This window comes from Nicotiana tabacum, chromosome 5 (assembly GCF_000715075.1).
Source record: "Nicotiana tabacum cultivar K326 chromosome 5, ASM71507v2, whole genome shotgun sequence".
Classification (NCBI taxonomy): Eukaryota; Viridiplantae; Streptophyta; class Magnoliopsida; order Solanales; family Solanaceae; genus Nicotiana; species Nicotiana tabacum.
In genome coordinates this window covers 156,048,945-156,066,921 of record NC_134084.1, presented here as the reverse complement: position 1 = coordinate 156,066,921, position 17,977 = coordinate 156,048,945, and the positions used below count along the sequence as shown (strand labels likewise).

The 17,977-nt window shown below is 36.1% G+C and overlaps 1 protein-coding gene and 1 long non-coding RNA gene across 3 annotated transcripts; both read left to right on the top strand.

Annotated features, from left to right (window-relative positions):
* The first annotated feature begins 5,227 nt into the window (after positions 1 to 5,227).
* On the top strand, positions 5,228 to 9,616 carry LOC107796044 (uncharacterized). 2 transcript variants are annotated; one of them, XR_012709292.1, is made up of 4 exons: positions 5,228 to 5,535; positions 5,615 to 5,720; positions 5,810 to 7,199; positions 9,397 to 9,616. XR_012709292.1 is itself a non-coding variant. In XM_075252710.1 (4 exons), exons 3-4 carry the CDS (start codon positions 6,968 to 6,970, stop codon positions 9,597 to 9,599), a joined length of 435 nt encoding a protein of 144 aa, XP_075108811.1. In that variant the 5' UTR covers positions 5,234 to 5,535; positions 5,615 to 5,720; positions 5,810 to 6,967; the 3' UTR covers positions 9,600 to 9,616. The 2 variants fall into 2 exon arrangements, 1 of the variants encoding a protein (XP_075108811.1); XM_075252710.1 differs by having other exon boundaries at positions 5,234 to 5,535.
* Positions 9,617 to 9,892: 276 nt separating this feature from the next.
* LOC107796042 (uncharacterized) lies at positions 9,893 to 14,487 on the top strand. The gene is made up of 6 exons (XR_001650299.2): positions 9,893 to 10,090; positions 10,205 to 10,297; positions 10,382 to 10,483; positions 10,592 to 10,985; positions 11,074 to 11,158; positions 13,984 to 14,487. It is a non-coding gene; the product is annotated as an uncharacterized LOC107796042 (long non-coding RNA).
* The last annotated feature ends 3,490 nt before the right edge of the window (positions 14,488 to 17,977 follow it).

The following is a 17,977-nucleotide window of genomic DNA, read 5'->3' as shown; positions in this document are numbered from 1 at the left end:
ACCAACAACTTGCCTATATAGTTTGGCATCAGCAGGTGTGGCATAATCATTCAGTGAGAAAGCTTCACCGACTGACATCAACGTGCCAACACTGTTGGAGTTTAGCATGATAAATTTTTCTAGAATATCAGTAATAAAGCCACTTTGAGTGAGAATTAAACTATGTGCATTTCGTAGAACTTCGACTCCAAGAAAGAAATTCAAGGGACCAAGGTCTTTAATGGAGAACCTATCACCTAGGAGTTGAATGGTGGTTTGGACTTGAGAGGAATTAGAACCAGTGACCACAATATCATTAACATAGATCATGACAAAGAGAAGCGAGTTAGGAGAGCATTTCATAACAGAGAATCATCTGATTTTGCTCTAAGGAACCTACAGGAAAGAAAAAAGGTTTTGAGCTCTTTGTACCAAGCTTTAGGAGAGTGACGAAGGCCATAAATGGATTCGTGAAGCTTGCAGATATGTTGTGGAAAGCCGCGGTTGGCAAAACCCGGTGGCTGCTGTATATAGACAACCCCATTGAGAGTTCCTTGCAAGAAGGCATTGTTTAGGTCTAGTTGACGTAAATGCCACTTGAATGACACTGCTAGAGCAAGAATAAGCCTAATAGTAGTGTGTTTTATTACAGGGCTGAAAGTCTGATGATAATCAACCCTAGGACGTTGATGAAAACCCTTGGCTACTAACTTAGCTTTGAATCGATCAATCGATCCATCGGGTTTATGTTTAACACGATAAAGCCACTTGCAGCCAAAAACATCATGTTAGGGTGAGCTAGGAACCAAAGACCAGGTATTGTTTTTAAGAGCTATGAATTCATCATGCATAACAGGCTGCCACTCAGGGTATTTCTTGGCTTGAGAAAATGTGGTAGGAGCAAGAGGTAGCTACTTTGGTGAGGATACGGCAAGGTAGTCAAAAACGACCTTAGGTTTGAAAATGTTGTTCTGTGCTCTAGTGACCATGCGATGATTGGAAGATTGCAACCTAGGATGTGGTTGAGACAATGATGATTGAGATGGAGAAGATATAACAGTAAGTGACTTAAGTGTAGAACATACCTGCGAAGGAGAAGATGAACTTACAGATGTCTTTGGTGGCATGTCACTGCTACAAAAAGGGTATTTGGCAATAATTATTTAGCGGCAATAAGTCAATTGCCGCTAATATATTCTATAAGCTGAAATATTAGCGGCAAATGACCATTAGCCAGTAAAAAATATCCTTTTACCGACAATAAAAATAAATTGCCATTAAAAGTTACTAATTGACTTTTAGGAAATAAGTTTTTCTTTTATTTTAACTTTCCCTCCCTTCCCCAAAAATAAATCTTTCCCTCCAAATATTTTGGACAAAGAATAAACGATTACCTCCAATAGAAAAAATAGAAAAACCTATTCCTTCATTGAACGGGATACAATTTTGCTTCATTGAACATGCTACGATTAACAGAATCTCACATATAGGTCTTCGCCTTCGGCGAGTTTTTATTCTTTCATTGAACGGGATACGGAAGAGACGCGAGATTAACAGAATCGTAGGTCTTCGGCCAGTGTTTTTCCCAGATAACTGCTCTTCTTCCCAGGTATCTTCATTTTCACCCAGCAGACGTGATTAACAGTGGAGTTAGGATTGTGCTGCTCGATTATGCTCTATCGTCGTTGTTAGTATTCTCTGTTTTATCCATTTCCCACTTCTCTTTTCCTGTAGGTTTCAAGATCATTGCAGAACTCAGATAACTCATTGTTAGTTTCAATTTCTTGTGTTTATCAGCAAAACAATCTGCTTACCAGGTACAAATTCATGCCTTCAACTGTTGCAATTTGAGATTTGCGAAAGTACAGTTTTTTCTGCATATGCAAGTTTTTTGTGATATCCGACTGCTGTTAAATTGACATGCGGTGATTGGGTTTATTCCTCATCTGTTCCTTGACTGTTTTATGATTTTGTTCCTCTATTTTCTGCTATTCTTGTAATTATTCAGAAATTTTATAAGTGTCGCCGATACATATTGATGTTTTCATTGAATCTACCACTAGTCGAGATATGAATTCCTCTGTATGTTTTCTGTTATTCTTGTCATTGTTCAAAAATTTTAAGTGTCGTCGATGCATATTGATATTTTCATTGAATCTACCATTAGTCGAGATGTATTTCTCTATATATTTTCTGTTATACTTATCAAAAAACTGCCAATCAAATGCAAAAGTGATGGGTCCTTTGATCTATATAAATGCTAAAAGTAGAATTGAGTATTGAAAGGAAGGAAAGATACATGTCTTACACAGTAAAGAACAACATTATAGTCTTGAGATCTAAAAACCTATAATCCGATAATAGATCAGTATGCTAGACAACTTTAGTTCTATTAGGTAGGTACAAAGTATTTGTGTTTGGAAAACTGAATAGTCGTGGGTGAATCCACATAGATGTGATGCTTTTAATAACAAAACTCGGGTAAAATTAAAATGATAGCATTGCCATTTGTAATAACAAATGTTTGCCGCTATCTCACCTAACACTAAGAAGAAAACACGCAGGAAAGAATAAAAGAAGTGAACCTTAGTAAACTAATAAATATGTTTAGATAAGTAAATTGCCAATGAAATAATGCCTGCATAGATCACAAACTATATATTAAAAAAATTATAATTTTAAACAAGATTAGTTGGGTCTCAAACTGGAAAACTGAATCGAGAAAATCAAACCGAGAAAAGAAAAACTAAACAAAACAGCTATTGTCGAATAACTGAGAAGAGTAGAAGAGAAGAATGAGATAAACGAGTATATCCAGAACTTTGTTGTTTGTTGTACAATAATCTTTGAGCTATGGAATTACATACAAATAGGATGGCTATTTTACTACATTTTGAATAAATCCCTCTTTTTACTAACGAATTTTTAGCTATTGCAGTAAGTGTAGAAAAGAAAAGAATATCTTGAACGTCATGGACAATCCTAGAAATAAAAGATGGATGCATTGTGATAGAGTTAGTAAAGAATATTTGGATGGAGTAGATGATTTTATAAACCATGCCTTTTCTATAAATCAAGATGGAGAACAAATTCCATGTCCTTGTATGATGTGTATGCTTATCCATCAAGTTAATCGGGCTACAACATATGATCATCTTGTGATTAATGGTATTATGCCATCATATGATACTTGGTTTTGTCATGGTGAGTCTTTAAAGGGATCAAGTAATGCTCAAACAAATAATCAAAGCCAGTCAACTCTAAGGGGCGATGATATGACTGGAATGATACATGATGCCTTTGGAGGCTTTACACAGTTCATGGATAATGACGTTAATGAAAAGGGTGACGTAGATCATAACTTACAAGAGAATATTGCTCATACATCTGGAAATCAACCTCATGCAGAGGTGGATAAGTTTGAACGACTCATGAAGGAGGCAAAAGAAGAACTATATCCAGGATGTAAGAAGTTTAGCAAACTGTCCTTTTTGCTGCATATGTATCGTACAAAATGCATGTTCAAATGGTCAAATGAATATTTTAATGCTTTGCTTGGACTATTGAAGGATGTGCTGCCTGAAGGAGAAAAATTGCCTACTTCTTTCTATGAGACCAAAAAGATAGTTGAAGGCTTGGGCTTAAAGTATGAAAAAATCCATGCTTGTCCATTGATTGCATGATTTTTAGGAAAGAGTTTGCTAATAAGAATGTCAATGAATGCAAAGTTTGTGGGGCTTCTAGATGGAAAAATGATGCTAGAAAATTTTAGTCAAGGTCCTAAGGTATTTTCCTTTAAAACTGAAGCTACAAAGATTGTTTATGTCATCAGAAACTTCTAAAGCAATGCGATGGCATCATGAAGAGCGCAATAAAGATGGAGTTCTACGACATCCTGCAGATTATGAATTAATCCATTTGGCACAATGCGAACTGTCCACAGTACATGGCCAGTGATTTTAGTGCCATATAATCTTCCACCATGGATGTGCATGAAACAAGAGTTCTTCATTCTGTCCTTACTTATTCCTGGACCAAAAGCGCCTGGAAATAATATTGATGTCTTTTTGCAACCTCTAATAGAAGAGTTAAATGAATTATGGGATGTTGGTGTAGAAATGTATGATGCCTCTACTAAGGAGATATTTCAAATGCGAGCAGTTCTCATGTGGACGATAAATGATTTTCAAGCATATGGTACTCTCTCGGGATGGTGCACTTATGGTAGATTTGCATGACCTTCTTGTAATATAAATACTCAATCTAGAAGGCTCAAACATGGCAGAAAGTTTTGTTATACGGGGCATCACCGCTTCTTGAAGTCAGGACACAAATATCGGAATGATGCAAAATCATTTGATGGGACTAAAGAAACAAGATCTGCACCTTGTCCAGTAACTAGTTCAGTAGTGCTGAATCAAGTTAAAGATATAAAATTTACTCTTGGCCAATCAAGTGAAGCGGTAAATGGGGTGATGAAAAACACATGGAAAAAGAGAAGTATTTTTTTTATCTTCCTTATTGGAAATTTAACTTGGTGTGCCATAATCTTGATGTGATGCACATAAAAAAGAACGTGTGTGATAACATAATTTATACATTATTGGATCTTGGTAAAAAGTTTAAAGACAACTTAGAGGCTCGATTGGACTTGAAGGAGATGAAAATAAGACCAAGCTTCTGGCCTCAGTACCGAGCTAGTGGTAGAGCATATCTTCCTCCTACTTTTTTCACAATGTCTCCAATGGAAAAGGAGTTATTTTATAAAATTCTAAAAAATGTCAAGTTTCCAGATGACTATGCGTCTAATATCTCACGTTGCTTTCGCAAACGAAAGATATCTGGGCTAAAAACTCATGATTGTCATGTTTTAATGCAAGAACTTCTTCCTCTTGCCTTGCGGAGATCAGTAGATAAAAGAGTTAGTTCAATTTTAATTGAACTATGCACATTCTTTCGTGTTCTGTGTAGCAAAGAGATAAAACTAGAAGAGTTAAAGTTACTTGAAGAAAACATTCTAGAAACATTGTCTACTATGGAAAAACTCTTCCTCCCAGGATTCTTTACTGTTATGATACACTTGGTAATTCACTTGGCAACTGAGTCTAAAGACGCGAGGCCAGTACATTATCGCTGGATGTACCCAATTGAGAGGTATGAAGAATATCACTGAATCTTTATTTTATGTCTTTAGTTGTTAAATATTCTAATATCAAACTAATAATATTACTTTGTTCCATAGGTTTTTGGGTACTTTAAAATCATATGTTCGTAATCGTGCATGTCCAGAAGGTTTAATAGCAGAAGCATACATAGCAAATGGGTGTATGGTATTTTGCTCACGATATTTGGAGGGTGGAGATTCAGGTCTTATTGTTCAAGAAAATGCAGTGATGAGATTGAGCATGAGACTAGTAAAGAAGAATGTCTTTTTCCTACTGTTGGAGAGTCGTACGGTGGAGTAGATGTATTTGAGTTGGATGAGAAAACATGGTTGCAAGCACATCGGTATGTGCTTTTCAATTGTGAGTCAGAAGTCGTTGAGAATTATAAAAAGTAAGTGTTATATCTATTATTTAATATATTTATATTACTTATTTGATGAGAAATTGATATATACGAGTTACATGAATAGGGAACATATTGTTGAAATTAAAAGAGCACATCGTAAGCATCGTTTGACACAACATCAACTTGACCGTATGCATTTCGATACATTCCATGAGTGGTTCAAAGAGCAAGTAAGTAGTAGGACTAAGTCATTGGTTACATTAAATTATTGTCCTTGTACAGATATCCATATTTACAGTTGTATCTTTTATTTGGTTAGGTAAAGGAGTTGGAAGCTACATCTAACATCTTAAAGGATGTTAAAGTCCTTGCACAAGGGCCGAGTTACATTGCAAAAAGATTTAGTGCGTTCGATGTAAATAACGACTATCGATTCCGAATGAAACAAAGTGAAGAGTTCAAGGTGACACAAAATAGTGTTGTTATGGTCGTTTCAAAGACTGAAAGTTATGCAAGCACAAGTGACAATGCTCCAAAATCTACAAATATCATATATTATAGCAGATTGAATGATATTGTGGAGTTAAACTATTATGAAAAATTTAAGGTTATCTTATTTAAGTGTGATTGGGTTGATGTAACCAAAGGTAGAGGAATTAAGGAAGACAACTTGGGTTTCACACTTGTGAATTTCTCATACCTGACAGACTCTGGCGATCGACAACGTCATGAGCCCTTTATTTTTATAGAACAAGCTCAACAAGTAATATTTGTGCAAGATCCTCAAGATCATGAATGGTTTGTCCCTAGGTTAATTAAACTTCGAGACATTTTTAATATGGGGGGAGGAAAATAGTGTACATCTTGAGTCATCAACGCAGAGTGATGCCATTGACTTAGCTCTTTTAGAAAATTCTCGTGTTCTAGAAGATGAGTATAATGATTGGGTAAGAAGTGGTATCGATGGAATAGTAATTGATACAAACGTATATTCTCAAGTTTCTCTAAATGATGGTGAAGCTAATATTGAGGGAAGAAATAACATAGAAAATGAATGTGATTCTGAATAAGATAGGTGGAACTTATAGAATATTTTTTTTTGCAAGTGTTATTTAAGAACTTCTAAGGGTGTTATTTTTTTACTTCAGAAGTTTGATATTGGATGTTTGAGTGAATTCGTTGTGCTTTCATTTACTTATATTTTGCTTATTATATCCATTTAAATGTGATATGCTAAGGTGGTATTATCACTTGATAATTGTTTTATTAGTGCATCAATAACTCTTATCTCTAAAACAATATTTGTCACAAGGCTTTGTTTGTGTGCACGAGTTGTTAATTTTTTTCATATCTTGTGAATAGGACGGTGCTTCCTCCTGTTTTGCACGTGACCTGCTGATCTATTGGAGTTAATCTGGTACTAATATAGCTTAATGCAACTAGATAATTTTTATTTTTTATTTTTGGAGAAGGAACTATGCGAACTAGAGGTCGCAACCGACTTGTAATTGAACAAGACGACGATGAAGATGTGCGACCTTATATTGAGCATTTGATGGATGCTCAAAATCATACTGCGGCCCAGCCTTATATTGAACAGTTGATGGATAATAGGAACAACTCTAAAGACCGGGCACATGATGATCAATCTAATGAGTTGAACAGTTCTGCTGGTGGCACTGAAGTTCAACATAATGATGATGAATCAGGTAACACTTTTCTCTGAAATTATTTTCAAATCTTAATTGTGTGTTAATCTAACTAGTTTATATAGTGTAATTAGCAATCGTAGTTTTCTGTAATTTCTATTGTGATATTGAACTGGTTATATGGATGTGCCTCTTCTGCAATTCTTCTAGGATCTAGTATTGCTGTCAAAGATGTCGTGCATCCCATAATCATAATAGCTTCTCTTGCAACTGTAATGTTATAGAATTTGTATATACTCTATAATGTTGGAAAATCGAGATTAGGCCCAAGAAAAAGACAGAATGCCAAGGTAGAACGTCTATCATAATAGCTTCTGTTGCAACTGTAATGTTATAGAATCTGTAATAGATTTTCCTGAAGCATCACAAACATGTCCAGTCCTTGGATTTGTAGCAGTTTTCTTTGAAGTATCAAGTACATGTCTAACACCTTTAGCCATAGGAGTTTGTCCAGCTGCTTTTCTCTCACTATGATCATCCTTAATCCCTTCAATAACACCAACAAATCGCGTTGATGTAGGAGTTTGTCCAGCTGCTTGCATATTTTGCTGTAGTTTCAAAAATAGCCAATTTCGATTAGGAATTATGTCCTAGTCCTGTGCTTGCCATAGTAGCCAATGTTATGCCATAGTACTGCCCAGTAGTATCCTATCCAGCTCAATGTCCCAGTGTGCTTGTTTGTTGCTATCACTGCCCAGTTCCATAATTCTATGTTAACTCTGCATTTTGTTGTCCACCATTCCATTGTGAAAATTGATCTTCCTATCCTGATGTGTATCCTATATATTCTTCTAGTTGTATGTGATGAGTTCCTTCTTTTAAGAATGTATATAGAACCTATAGATCCAGTTAAAACGTGCTGCCTCATCCACAAGCTAAGAACTTCTCCCTTGTGCCTCATCCACAAATGGTCTAGCATATCATGTTGTTTCCATGACCTTCTTTGTGATGTTTTGTGTTGTACTTTCCAGTTGTTTCTGTATCTCCACTTAGTACCCAGTGTTGCTTCAATTACTTTCCTCTTGCCTGGATCCCTGTATGTGTTGCTAGTATTAAAAAACCTCTTCCAACAGATCTGGCCTGCAGCTTTGTACCAGTTGATGATACTGGTTTTTTTGACATTAGCTGCATGTGAGGTCTGCTGGATCTCTGTGTCTAACCTTTGCTATGTTGATTCCTATGTGCATGAGGTGCTACCCTCCATTTGAATATTATTTTCAAACACTGCATATGATGTTGTGACAGTATGCCAAAAGTACCTGCTTCTCACCTCTGATGCTTTCACAACATTAGTAACCACAAGAGCATTAGGATCAACAGTAGCACCTGATGCGATCTTAAAATTTCTAACAACACTAGATTCATCCTCCACTCGATTAGTGATCACATTAGTATTTTCCTTAGGTTTCACATGAACATTATCACCTTCAGTAACATCTTTGTCAGCACTCTTCTGAGAATTATCTTCTGAAATTGGCCTCGAGTTTTCTTTCTATATCAAACTATAAGTCTATAACCATGATAATATTAATTCAGAGGCAACTGCAACCCGTTGATTCCCCTGCTTTCTCAATCTAAACTTGATCAATGGTATCTAACTGCTTACTACATTGACTCTATTCATTCTGTACTTAAGTCATATTGCAATAAGATTTTGAAACTTATTTCTGCTGAATAAGGTTTAGTAAGTCAAATAGACTACTTACTACTGACAATTTGTGGAAGATTATGGCCATTTTTAAGATAGCAAACATGAAATAACACATTAGGCAACCTCCAAGATGCAAGGTTATTTTGCATGAATAAGCTCACTGATTCAACAGATGTCAAGCAGTCATTTTATGTTTAAGCTTGTAATTAGTTTGTGGCTGATATCAAGCACTCCTTTTTTATTCTGAAGGTCTTGGCTGCTGATTTCAGTAGCACATTCCAGTAGCACGAGATTTATTTCACTTGCCATTAGATTCGTACATCAATCCGAAGAGCAGTACTTGGTTTCTGTAAAACATTTACATTAAGTAGCTTTCCAGTAGCTTCTCTGAGGCTTGAAATTTTAGAGCTAATCCAAATTAGAGTGACTTTGAAGGCATATATACATTTACTAATTAATTGAAGATAAACACTTACCTTTTGTATACATTTAGTGTTGACCATATATACTTTTGCCATTTGATGACCTTTAAATCTTCCATTCCAGGTAATTCGGAGCCAAGAAAGGTTCGTGGACCTACTTTACTGAAAGATGTTTGGAAACTTCCTCTGGGGAAGGTAGTTGATGTGTCGTCTAATAATCGTAACCAAGATGTTGGGGAAAAAGGTCGAAAGCTTGCTAGCTTTCTAGAAATTATTGCGAGAACTCCAGAACTAACACTTCTACATATAGATGATTGGAGAAATTGAAGAAATTGGTGGATTTTGTGCGAGTGCACACCGTAGCAGGCCATATTGACTTTACTATTATTAGTATTACTATTATTATTATTATTGTTATTGTTGTTGTTGTTGTTATTATTATTATTATTATTATTATTATTATTATTATTATTATTATTATTATTATTATTATTATTATTATTATTATTATTATTATTATTATTATTATTATTATTATTATTATTATTATTATATGAACGAGTTCAATCTTTTATACATGATATTTTCTTCTAAATGTTGACTTTATTTTTTAGAAGAAGTTCTCTATCCCAAGACGAAGAGAAGCTTATGTCCTAAAGTAACTAGGAAAGAAATGAAAAGATTACAAGTGCAATTTAAAAGGTGAGTATCTGCCAAAATATAAGACTAAAGACGCTTTGCTGAAAAATAGACCAAGTCGCATACCGAGGGATTAATGGAGTGGTCTTGTCTCCTATTGGCTTTCAGATAAAGCTAGGGTATTAACAAATCTTTAAAACACTTCTACTTGATTATTTTCAGTGTTTTGATTTTAGTTATGCTTAATTTTTATTTATAATTTGTAATATATCATTTTAATATTTCAATGATAGAGGCGTACCCAAGCAAATAGAAACAATAGGGTCAATCAAAAGATGACTCACACAGGAGGATCCAAAAGTATTGCTACCTTGATGGATGAGCAGGTAAACTTGTAAAAAATACTAATTATAATATTTTAAAATTCTTTTTTTTTCCACGCATATCTGACATCAATTTTATTGTATTAGGCTGTAAATGGGGTAGAACCTACACGAGCACAAATTTTCTTATTAACTCATAAACAATGTAAGGATGGTAGACCACTGGATGTTGATTCTGCCAATGCAATCGTAAGATTTCTTTTTTTTATTTAAATTTCTGAATTGGGAAATAGTTTAGGAAAAAACATAAAAGCGAATAAATGAATTCCAACTTGGATTTATGTGTTCTGTGGTCAGGAAATGATAAATGAAAGGATGAATAATAGTGAGCGCTCCACTGATCAACCTCCTCGCAGTGTTGCTTGGGAAGGCCATGTGTATTCCCAGGTGTTCGGAAAATGACAAAAGTGGGTATGTTCGTGGTTTAGGACTTGTTCCAACTCCTTCTGTTCTATGGGGTAGTAGATCTTCCTTAGGAAATATTATTGCAGAGGGTTCGTCTAATGAGGCCGTACAAAGGTTAACACAGGAGATAACCGAGTTAAAGGATAAACACAATGAAGAAATGAATCTGATGAAACAAAATCAGGAGAAGATGCAATCAGAATTACTCCAAATGAGATATTTGATGCGCAAATATGTTTTTAATGAATCTATGCCTCAAAATATCAATGGCACCTCAAGTGAATAGGTAACTCGATTTTCAGAAGTTATAAGCACTCTTAATGAAGTTTCAATCCTATAAAAGAATTGTAATCTAATGTGTTAATATTTATTAGGTCCTTGATGCCAACAGTGGCCATGAACGAGTACCACAAACATCAAGGATACCTAGTGTTGCTGAAAATACTTCACTGTCTCAAGGTACTACTCATCTTTATCCTTAGGTGCTACTATTTGAGTTTTCTATTGTTTGAATTTTCCTCCAATTTTTTTATCATTAGAATCTGATTTCATGTAAACTTGCAAGAAATGGAAACAAGATATAGTTTCGACTTACATGCTTCCATAATTCGATTGTAACTTTATCAGTATTAGTACCATTTACATAAGAGAGCAATAGATAATGAAATAGCAGTCATGAAACTGGGGTCTTCATAGACCATTTGAAGCACCGGCATGTTCTGTAAAGTAACACACATGACAGATGACTTTCTAGCGAGTACAATGCTACGATATATTACAAACAGGGCAGCTTGAGTTCCTTATTCGAATTGTGATTCCCCTGTGACTTGTTTGAGTTGATGAACTTATCCTTGTTTGTTTTTGCTTATTTGAATTGAATGTGATTGACCTAAAATCTAGTGTCTATTGTTGCTGAAGTTCTATTTGGTCTTTTCTGCAAATTTTGAGTTGACCTGCACACTGAAAGCATAACAATTAATGATCCTAGAACCAACCTTAATGTGTTTGAATTGCAATCCTCTAATAGAAACACCAAATATTCCTACCAACTTGTTCCATATAGCTGCTGTAAAATGACTTAAGCTAAACTCTACTGATTCCAGTTCTGAGGAAGAAGATGAGCAGCAATGTCATCTTGTCACCAGGTTATTTATTCCAGATTTTGATGTATGAGTTTAAAAACTGAACTTCTACTAGATCGTCTAAGTTAATTGAGTTGAATTCGTAAGTTAGGCTCGAGTTCCTTATTCGAATTATGATTCCCCTGCTTCTAGTTTAGTATGCACCTGAAAACCATCTGCTTCTGGTTCAGTATGCACCTGAGAACCATCTGCTTCCGTTTCTTGTTTGTATTTTTCTTCCTACTTGTTTTGGTAGCATGAATCCCTTGAGTATCTTGTTCAAGATCACGCAGTTGGTAGTGTCTGTCTATTGCTGTTGAAGTTCTGACTACTGTCTGCTGGGAACTTGAGGAGTTGACTCAAGTTTGAGACTGCTTTAATGACTGAGATTTTTGGTTTGAAGTCTGTTGTGAACTGAAATTTGAGCTTGAAGTCTGTTGTGAAATGTGGCTGAGATTTCTGAGTATTTCTTTCGCTTTAGTTTCATTCAGCCGAACTGCAGTTAACTGTTGCTGAAGAAGGTCCAGCTTTTCTTGTGTAGCTTGCACGTGCAGCACGCTCAGTCTCCAACAGACTCTCAAGGACTTGCACAGTGCTGGCTCTCTGTTCATTATTTGATTTCAGAAGTGACTCAATTTCCTTTTCCCTTTCTTCAACTCTGGCCTCCAGTATTGCAACTTTTGACTGCGCATCAAACTCAGATGCATGAAGCTTCTCTACTTCATTAGCCAATTCATCTTTTTGCCTCTGCAAGTTTTCTATACTTCTCTCATGCTTCGACCCTTGCTTTATCAGCCAGCTCAGTTGCTCTTTTTTCCTCTCTTTCAACTGATTTACATCTATCCTGGACATCTTCAAATCTACTGAACTCAGACCGATACTTCTGCTCCAGACAGTGATTGAAACATGGAATAGTTTTGTTATAAAATCAATTATTATAATTTCTTTGGAGTAAGTCAATTATTAAACGCTTGATGTCCTACGATCTTGTTTGTCAGACAGGTTTCATGTTGTTGTCTTTGCTGAATATGCGTGAATGAGATTTATTGGCATAGGTGGTTTGAAGTATATTCCAGGCATGGTTGGCAGTGGATGCATGAGCTATTAGAGGTCCATGCCATGATGGCATTGCGAACCAGACTCTCTTGCCTTAGCCAGAGGCGAAAGGCGTTGTTGAGAACTTCTTTGTTAGATTCATTTAGAATATAAGTGGGTGGAGGAGTGTATGAACCATCAACAAAGCCAAGAAGTAATATTCAAAAAGAAGTGTGGTGACTTGAGATTTCCAAGTGGAGTAGTTCGAACTCCCTAATAGTTTCAAGGAGAGTTGGCTGGCAGGATTGAAAGAAATGAGTTGAGAGGGTTTAACAATGCTACTCTGATTGACTGGAACGATGGGTGAGGAAGAGGTTGATGACGAAGATAATGGTGTTTTGTCACCCATTCTGGAAAAAAAGGAGGGCAACTCGTGTGAGTTTATTTTAGGCTCTTGATACCATATAAGAGTTGATAAGAATTGTAAAAGGCTTGTATATATTGATTACAATAGAGAAGTTTATATACAAGTACAAGATGAGAAGGAAGAGATGAGACAGAGTTCTATGTACATAAGACTCTTGTGGAGATAAGAAAGAATCTCATAAGATACAACTTAAACTAGGAGTCCTGGATAGGATAGGAGTGTCTATCCTTATCAATTGCCAGCAATCAGCTCTGTGAAGAAGTGACACAGTAAAAAATCGAACTCATACCTATATGTGGAAGATTGTTACTGGTATCAGCATAGTATTAAGTCTTTAAATACACAAGAGAGTGTCTATCTATCTTCAAGAGATATGACCAATAGCAAGTGTTTATTATCTTATTATTATTATTATTATTATTATTATTATTATTATTATTATTATTATTATTATTATTATTATTATTATTATTATTATTCTTTTTTCTTGATATTACCCTCCAGTAACGAATTTCAGATATCATGCTAAACGAACAATTGGCTCTGTGAATGCTTGAATGCCTAAGACCATCATTGTACTTTGATATTTGGCTAAAAATCTATATTTTTGTATGTAATTTGTCTTGCGTTATATCTGGAACTTATTAAGTTTAGTGTGAATATTTGTGACTCGAGCTTAATAATGATATTTATATGTGTAGGAGTCAATTGAAAGTGATTTAAAAAGTTTGCGTGCAAATTGAAGTTAAAATGGAAGATTTTGGAGGAAATATGACTTTGGTAGCCAGGTTCGCGCCAGGCACCAACCAAAACGCCAAGGCAGCAAAGCACAAAAGTGAAAAAAGTTTGGCGCCAGGCACCAACTAAAATGTCGTTGACAGCAGGCTAAAAATTCACTGTCCAGCTTCGCACCAAGTGCAATTCGTGATGCCCAAGGGCAGATTTCGTCCTAATTCGATTGGGACTTGGTGATTTCAACTCTACACATCCCCAACATGTATAAAAGGGGTTCTAAATATATTTTTTTTTGTTGGGGAGGGGGTGATACATTATTTGGAAGCAAGAACATCACGTGGAATAACTTTTGGAGGAGAATATTATCGAGTTCTTCATTCCTTCATTTTTTGTAATTTGTTTATGCAAAATACTTGGATATTTGTTACTATAAACATGAGTGACTAAGCACTCTAGTTTCTAGGATTGTAGTTGACATGAATATTGAAGTTTGTTAATTCCGTCACCGTTATTTCGAGTTATCATTTTTGGATGCTTTTTTAATTCTTGCATAATTGCTTAATTATTTGGCCAACTGTTGAGTTCTATTTACTATCTCTGCTATACTTGGGAAAATCGTGTTTATATTAGAGTAGAATTAGAGAGAGCTTGTTTCTGAACCCGAGGCTCAGAGAAAAATTTCGCGGTTAGAATAGGAATTTACCTAACAGTCTTGTTTAGTGAGTGTCGTATTTTCTTCGCTTATGATAGATTTAATACCATAGAAATATATGAGTGATATATTGTAGATAGACGGATAGTAATGTAGGAACATGTTATTTATACAAATGGTCCGGTCAACTAGCAACCACAGATATTTTGGATTAACAAGTGTAGTTATGAACTCAATAGGATTGATAAAACGATCACAACCCTAGAATGTTCATATTCTCTGATTAAAATCCTATCACAATCTCTTGCTCCGTGTTATAGCTAATTACTAGTTTAATTTCTTCAAAAGTAGTTTAGTAGAAAAATAACATTTTTGAGTTTCTGGGACATTAAATTGATTTAAGTTTTCTTAGTTAACAATTACTTTAAGTCTTCGTGGGTTTGACATACGACTTTCGAATCACTTTATTAATTGGCGGCTATGTATACTTGCGTGTACTTGGGAAACCAACACACTTGTCATAAAATTGACCTTCTAACGAACCATGGCACGACATTCATTTTCTTGTCAAATCAAACCTTGAGACACTGTTTCCACAATTTAAGAAACCTCTTAGAGCTTGTTTGGTACGAAGTATAAGGGATAATTAATCCCGAAATTAAATTTGAGATGAGTTTATCCCATATTTGGTTGGGATAAATCGTGGTATAACTAGTCCCCGGATTAGTTACCCTGAGTGTATGGGTCAAAATCCGACCATAAGATGGTTGTTCTTAAAAGGAACGATAAGGGGTGGACTGAGCCGTAGTCGTACCCACGGGGCGTGATAGCATAGAGCATCTCGGCCATTGTCGAGCCAAGCCACTAGAAAGTTTACGTCGTAGAACAAGTGTAATGTTTAGGCAAGTAATGAAGGGTACAATCATGAGAAAGTATACCGGTTAAAGACCACTGGATAAAAGAAAAAATTGTTAATATATATAGAGAGGAGGGAGATCACCGAAAAGGACCGGACCCCAGACCTGGCTACAACATTTATAGTCATGGAATCAGGAAAAGAGAGATCCTTTAGTCATAAACAGCTTCCTCTCTTCTCCTTGTATGTTCTTACGAATATGGTGCAAGCTTGTCATAGATGTAAGCTCATCATTTATATTTGATGTATGATAACCATCTTAAGAAATATTACACAAGCTTGTTCTTTTTCGATTGTTTTACTCAATATATTTGGATCTAGGGTTAATTATGTTTGGCTAAGATTTACCTTCTATCTCTCTATTAATTAGTTTAACTATAAGGTTTAACACTTTTTTGGTCAAATAATTTGACGCCGTCTGTGGGGATTTCTTAGCTAAATTCTTTAGTTTCCTTTAGATCTAGAACCAGCCAAGTATTACTTCTAGGCTGCTATAACCTCATCATCTTGGTGACAACACAAACTAAAAAAAATGGTAGATAAGTTTTTGACACAACTTTATTAATCTAGGTCAAATCCCTACACAAAATAAAAATTATGACCGATGTCTATATGAGACCCATGCCCCACCCGTAACGGCGGGTTCAACAAGTCATACACGTGGGTGAAATAGGATTACGATCACTATGTGCTTGGCGTGACCGTGGTCCCATGCGATGTATTCACCCTATATACCAACCTGTACTTTTGCCCTTTGGGAAGGGACGATAACCCACTGCATGACCCTTTGGGAGATCAGGCATATCTCGCATTATTTTCGTAACATGTATGCCGGATAATTTATAAATAAAGCATGACATATTTCCCTTATTGTTTACGCATATTGAACTGGGACTCGGCCTTGGTGTCCCTACGGGCGAGGTAAGCCTAACTCACGAGAAGTCTAGACGCAGCTGAACGGCGAAGCGAAAACGTGGCTGCAAAATAAGAAACCACTATTTGAGTACTAGGCAGAGCAAGTAACCCTACAACGCTGCTCCTCCTTTCACCGGTTTGCTAAAACGAGGTAACAAAAAATTTCATTTGAGTTTTTCACTCTTTTGATTGATTCGAAATAGGAACGCAAGCACTCGCATGAGTATGCAAGCGAGGGACCAACGCCGCCAAAACACCCAGGAAACGTATAGTATTCTCCAATGAAAACAAAATTAAGCAAACTGGGACTATCCGAGGGAATGCCTAGTATCCTCCAGTAAAAATAAAGCTGAGCACACTGGGGCTTACTCCGACGCATGCATAAATAGTACGGCGACATGCAATGCTCTCCAAAAAAAACACATAGTAATAATGATACAACGGGTTACTATTTCGATCTTGCTCGAAATGACATCCCTACGGCCAAAGGCCATCACCAAAAGAGAAGAATTCGACTTTGCTCGAATTACAACGGGTTACTATTTCGATCTTACTCGAAATAACACCCCTACGGCCAAAGGCTATCGCCAAATGAGAAGAATTCGACTTCGCTCGAATTACAACGGGTTACTATTTCGATCTTGCTCGAAATAACACCCCTAGGGCCAAAGGTCATCGCCAAAAGAGAAGAATTCGACTTCGCTCGAATTATAATGGGTTACTATTTCGATCATGCTCGAAATAACACCCCTATGGCCAAAGGCCATCTCCAAAAGAGAAGAATTCGACTTCGCTCGAATTACAATGGGTTACTATTTCGATCTTGCTCGAAATAACACTCCTACAGACAAAGGCCATCACCAAAAGAGAATTCAATTTCGATCGAATTACAGTAGGTTACAATTTGACCATTGCTCGAATTAATACCTTTATGGCCACTGTCCATCGTCCAAACAAGTAGGTTACAATTCGACCTCGCTCGGAACAACACCTTTACGGTCGTCGGTCAACGTCGAATAAAATAAAAAGTTCGAACTCGTTCAAACATAAGTCATAAATTGACTCGTTCCAGACGGCGACCAAATTCGGATTCATTCAAATAAAAGTCAGAAATTGACTTCGCTCCAGGCGGCAATTCCAAAGTTCGACCCCGCTCGAATATATATGAATTTTTTTTTTCTAAGCTGGCAAGTCTAAACTCAATCCCGCTCGAATATTCAAATCGAAACTGACCATATAAAATGGTAAATCTGAATTCAACCTCGTTTGAATCAAGGGCGATTCCGCCTGAAGCGACAAGTCAGAAGTCGACCTCGCCCGGACATGCAGATCCGAAATGACTTTATTCGGACTAACGTGACAAGATCCTACTCGACTCGGGTAGGGTCGGATTCCCAAATCAAAAAATTAGGGACTCATAAAAAAATCCGAAGGTCTACATCAAAACAAAAAGATATGTAACAAGCAAGGGGAAGAA

What these genes read in the sequence shown, in the direction of transcription:
- LOC107796044 (XM_075252710.1), top strand. Translation starts at nt 6,968, where the DNA reads ATGCGAACTAGAGGTCGCAACCGACTTGTAATTGAACAAGACGACGAT. An exon ending in ACATAATGATGATGAATCAG is followed by an intron (nt 7,200 to 9,396) that starts GTAACACTTTTC and finishes CTTCCATTCCAG; the next exon opens with GTAATTCGGAGCCAAGAAAG.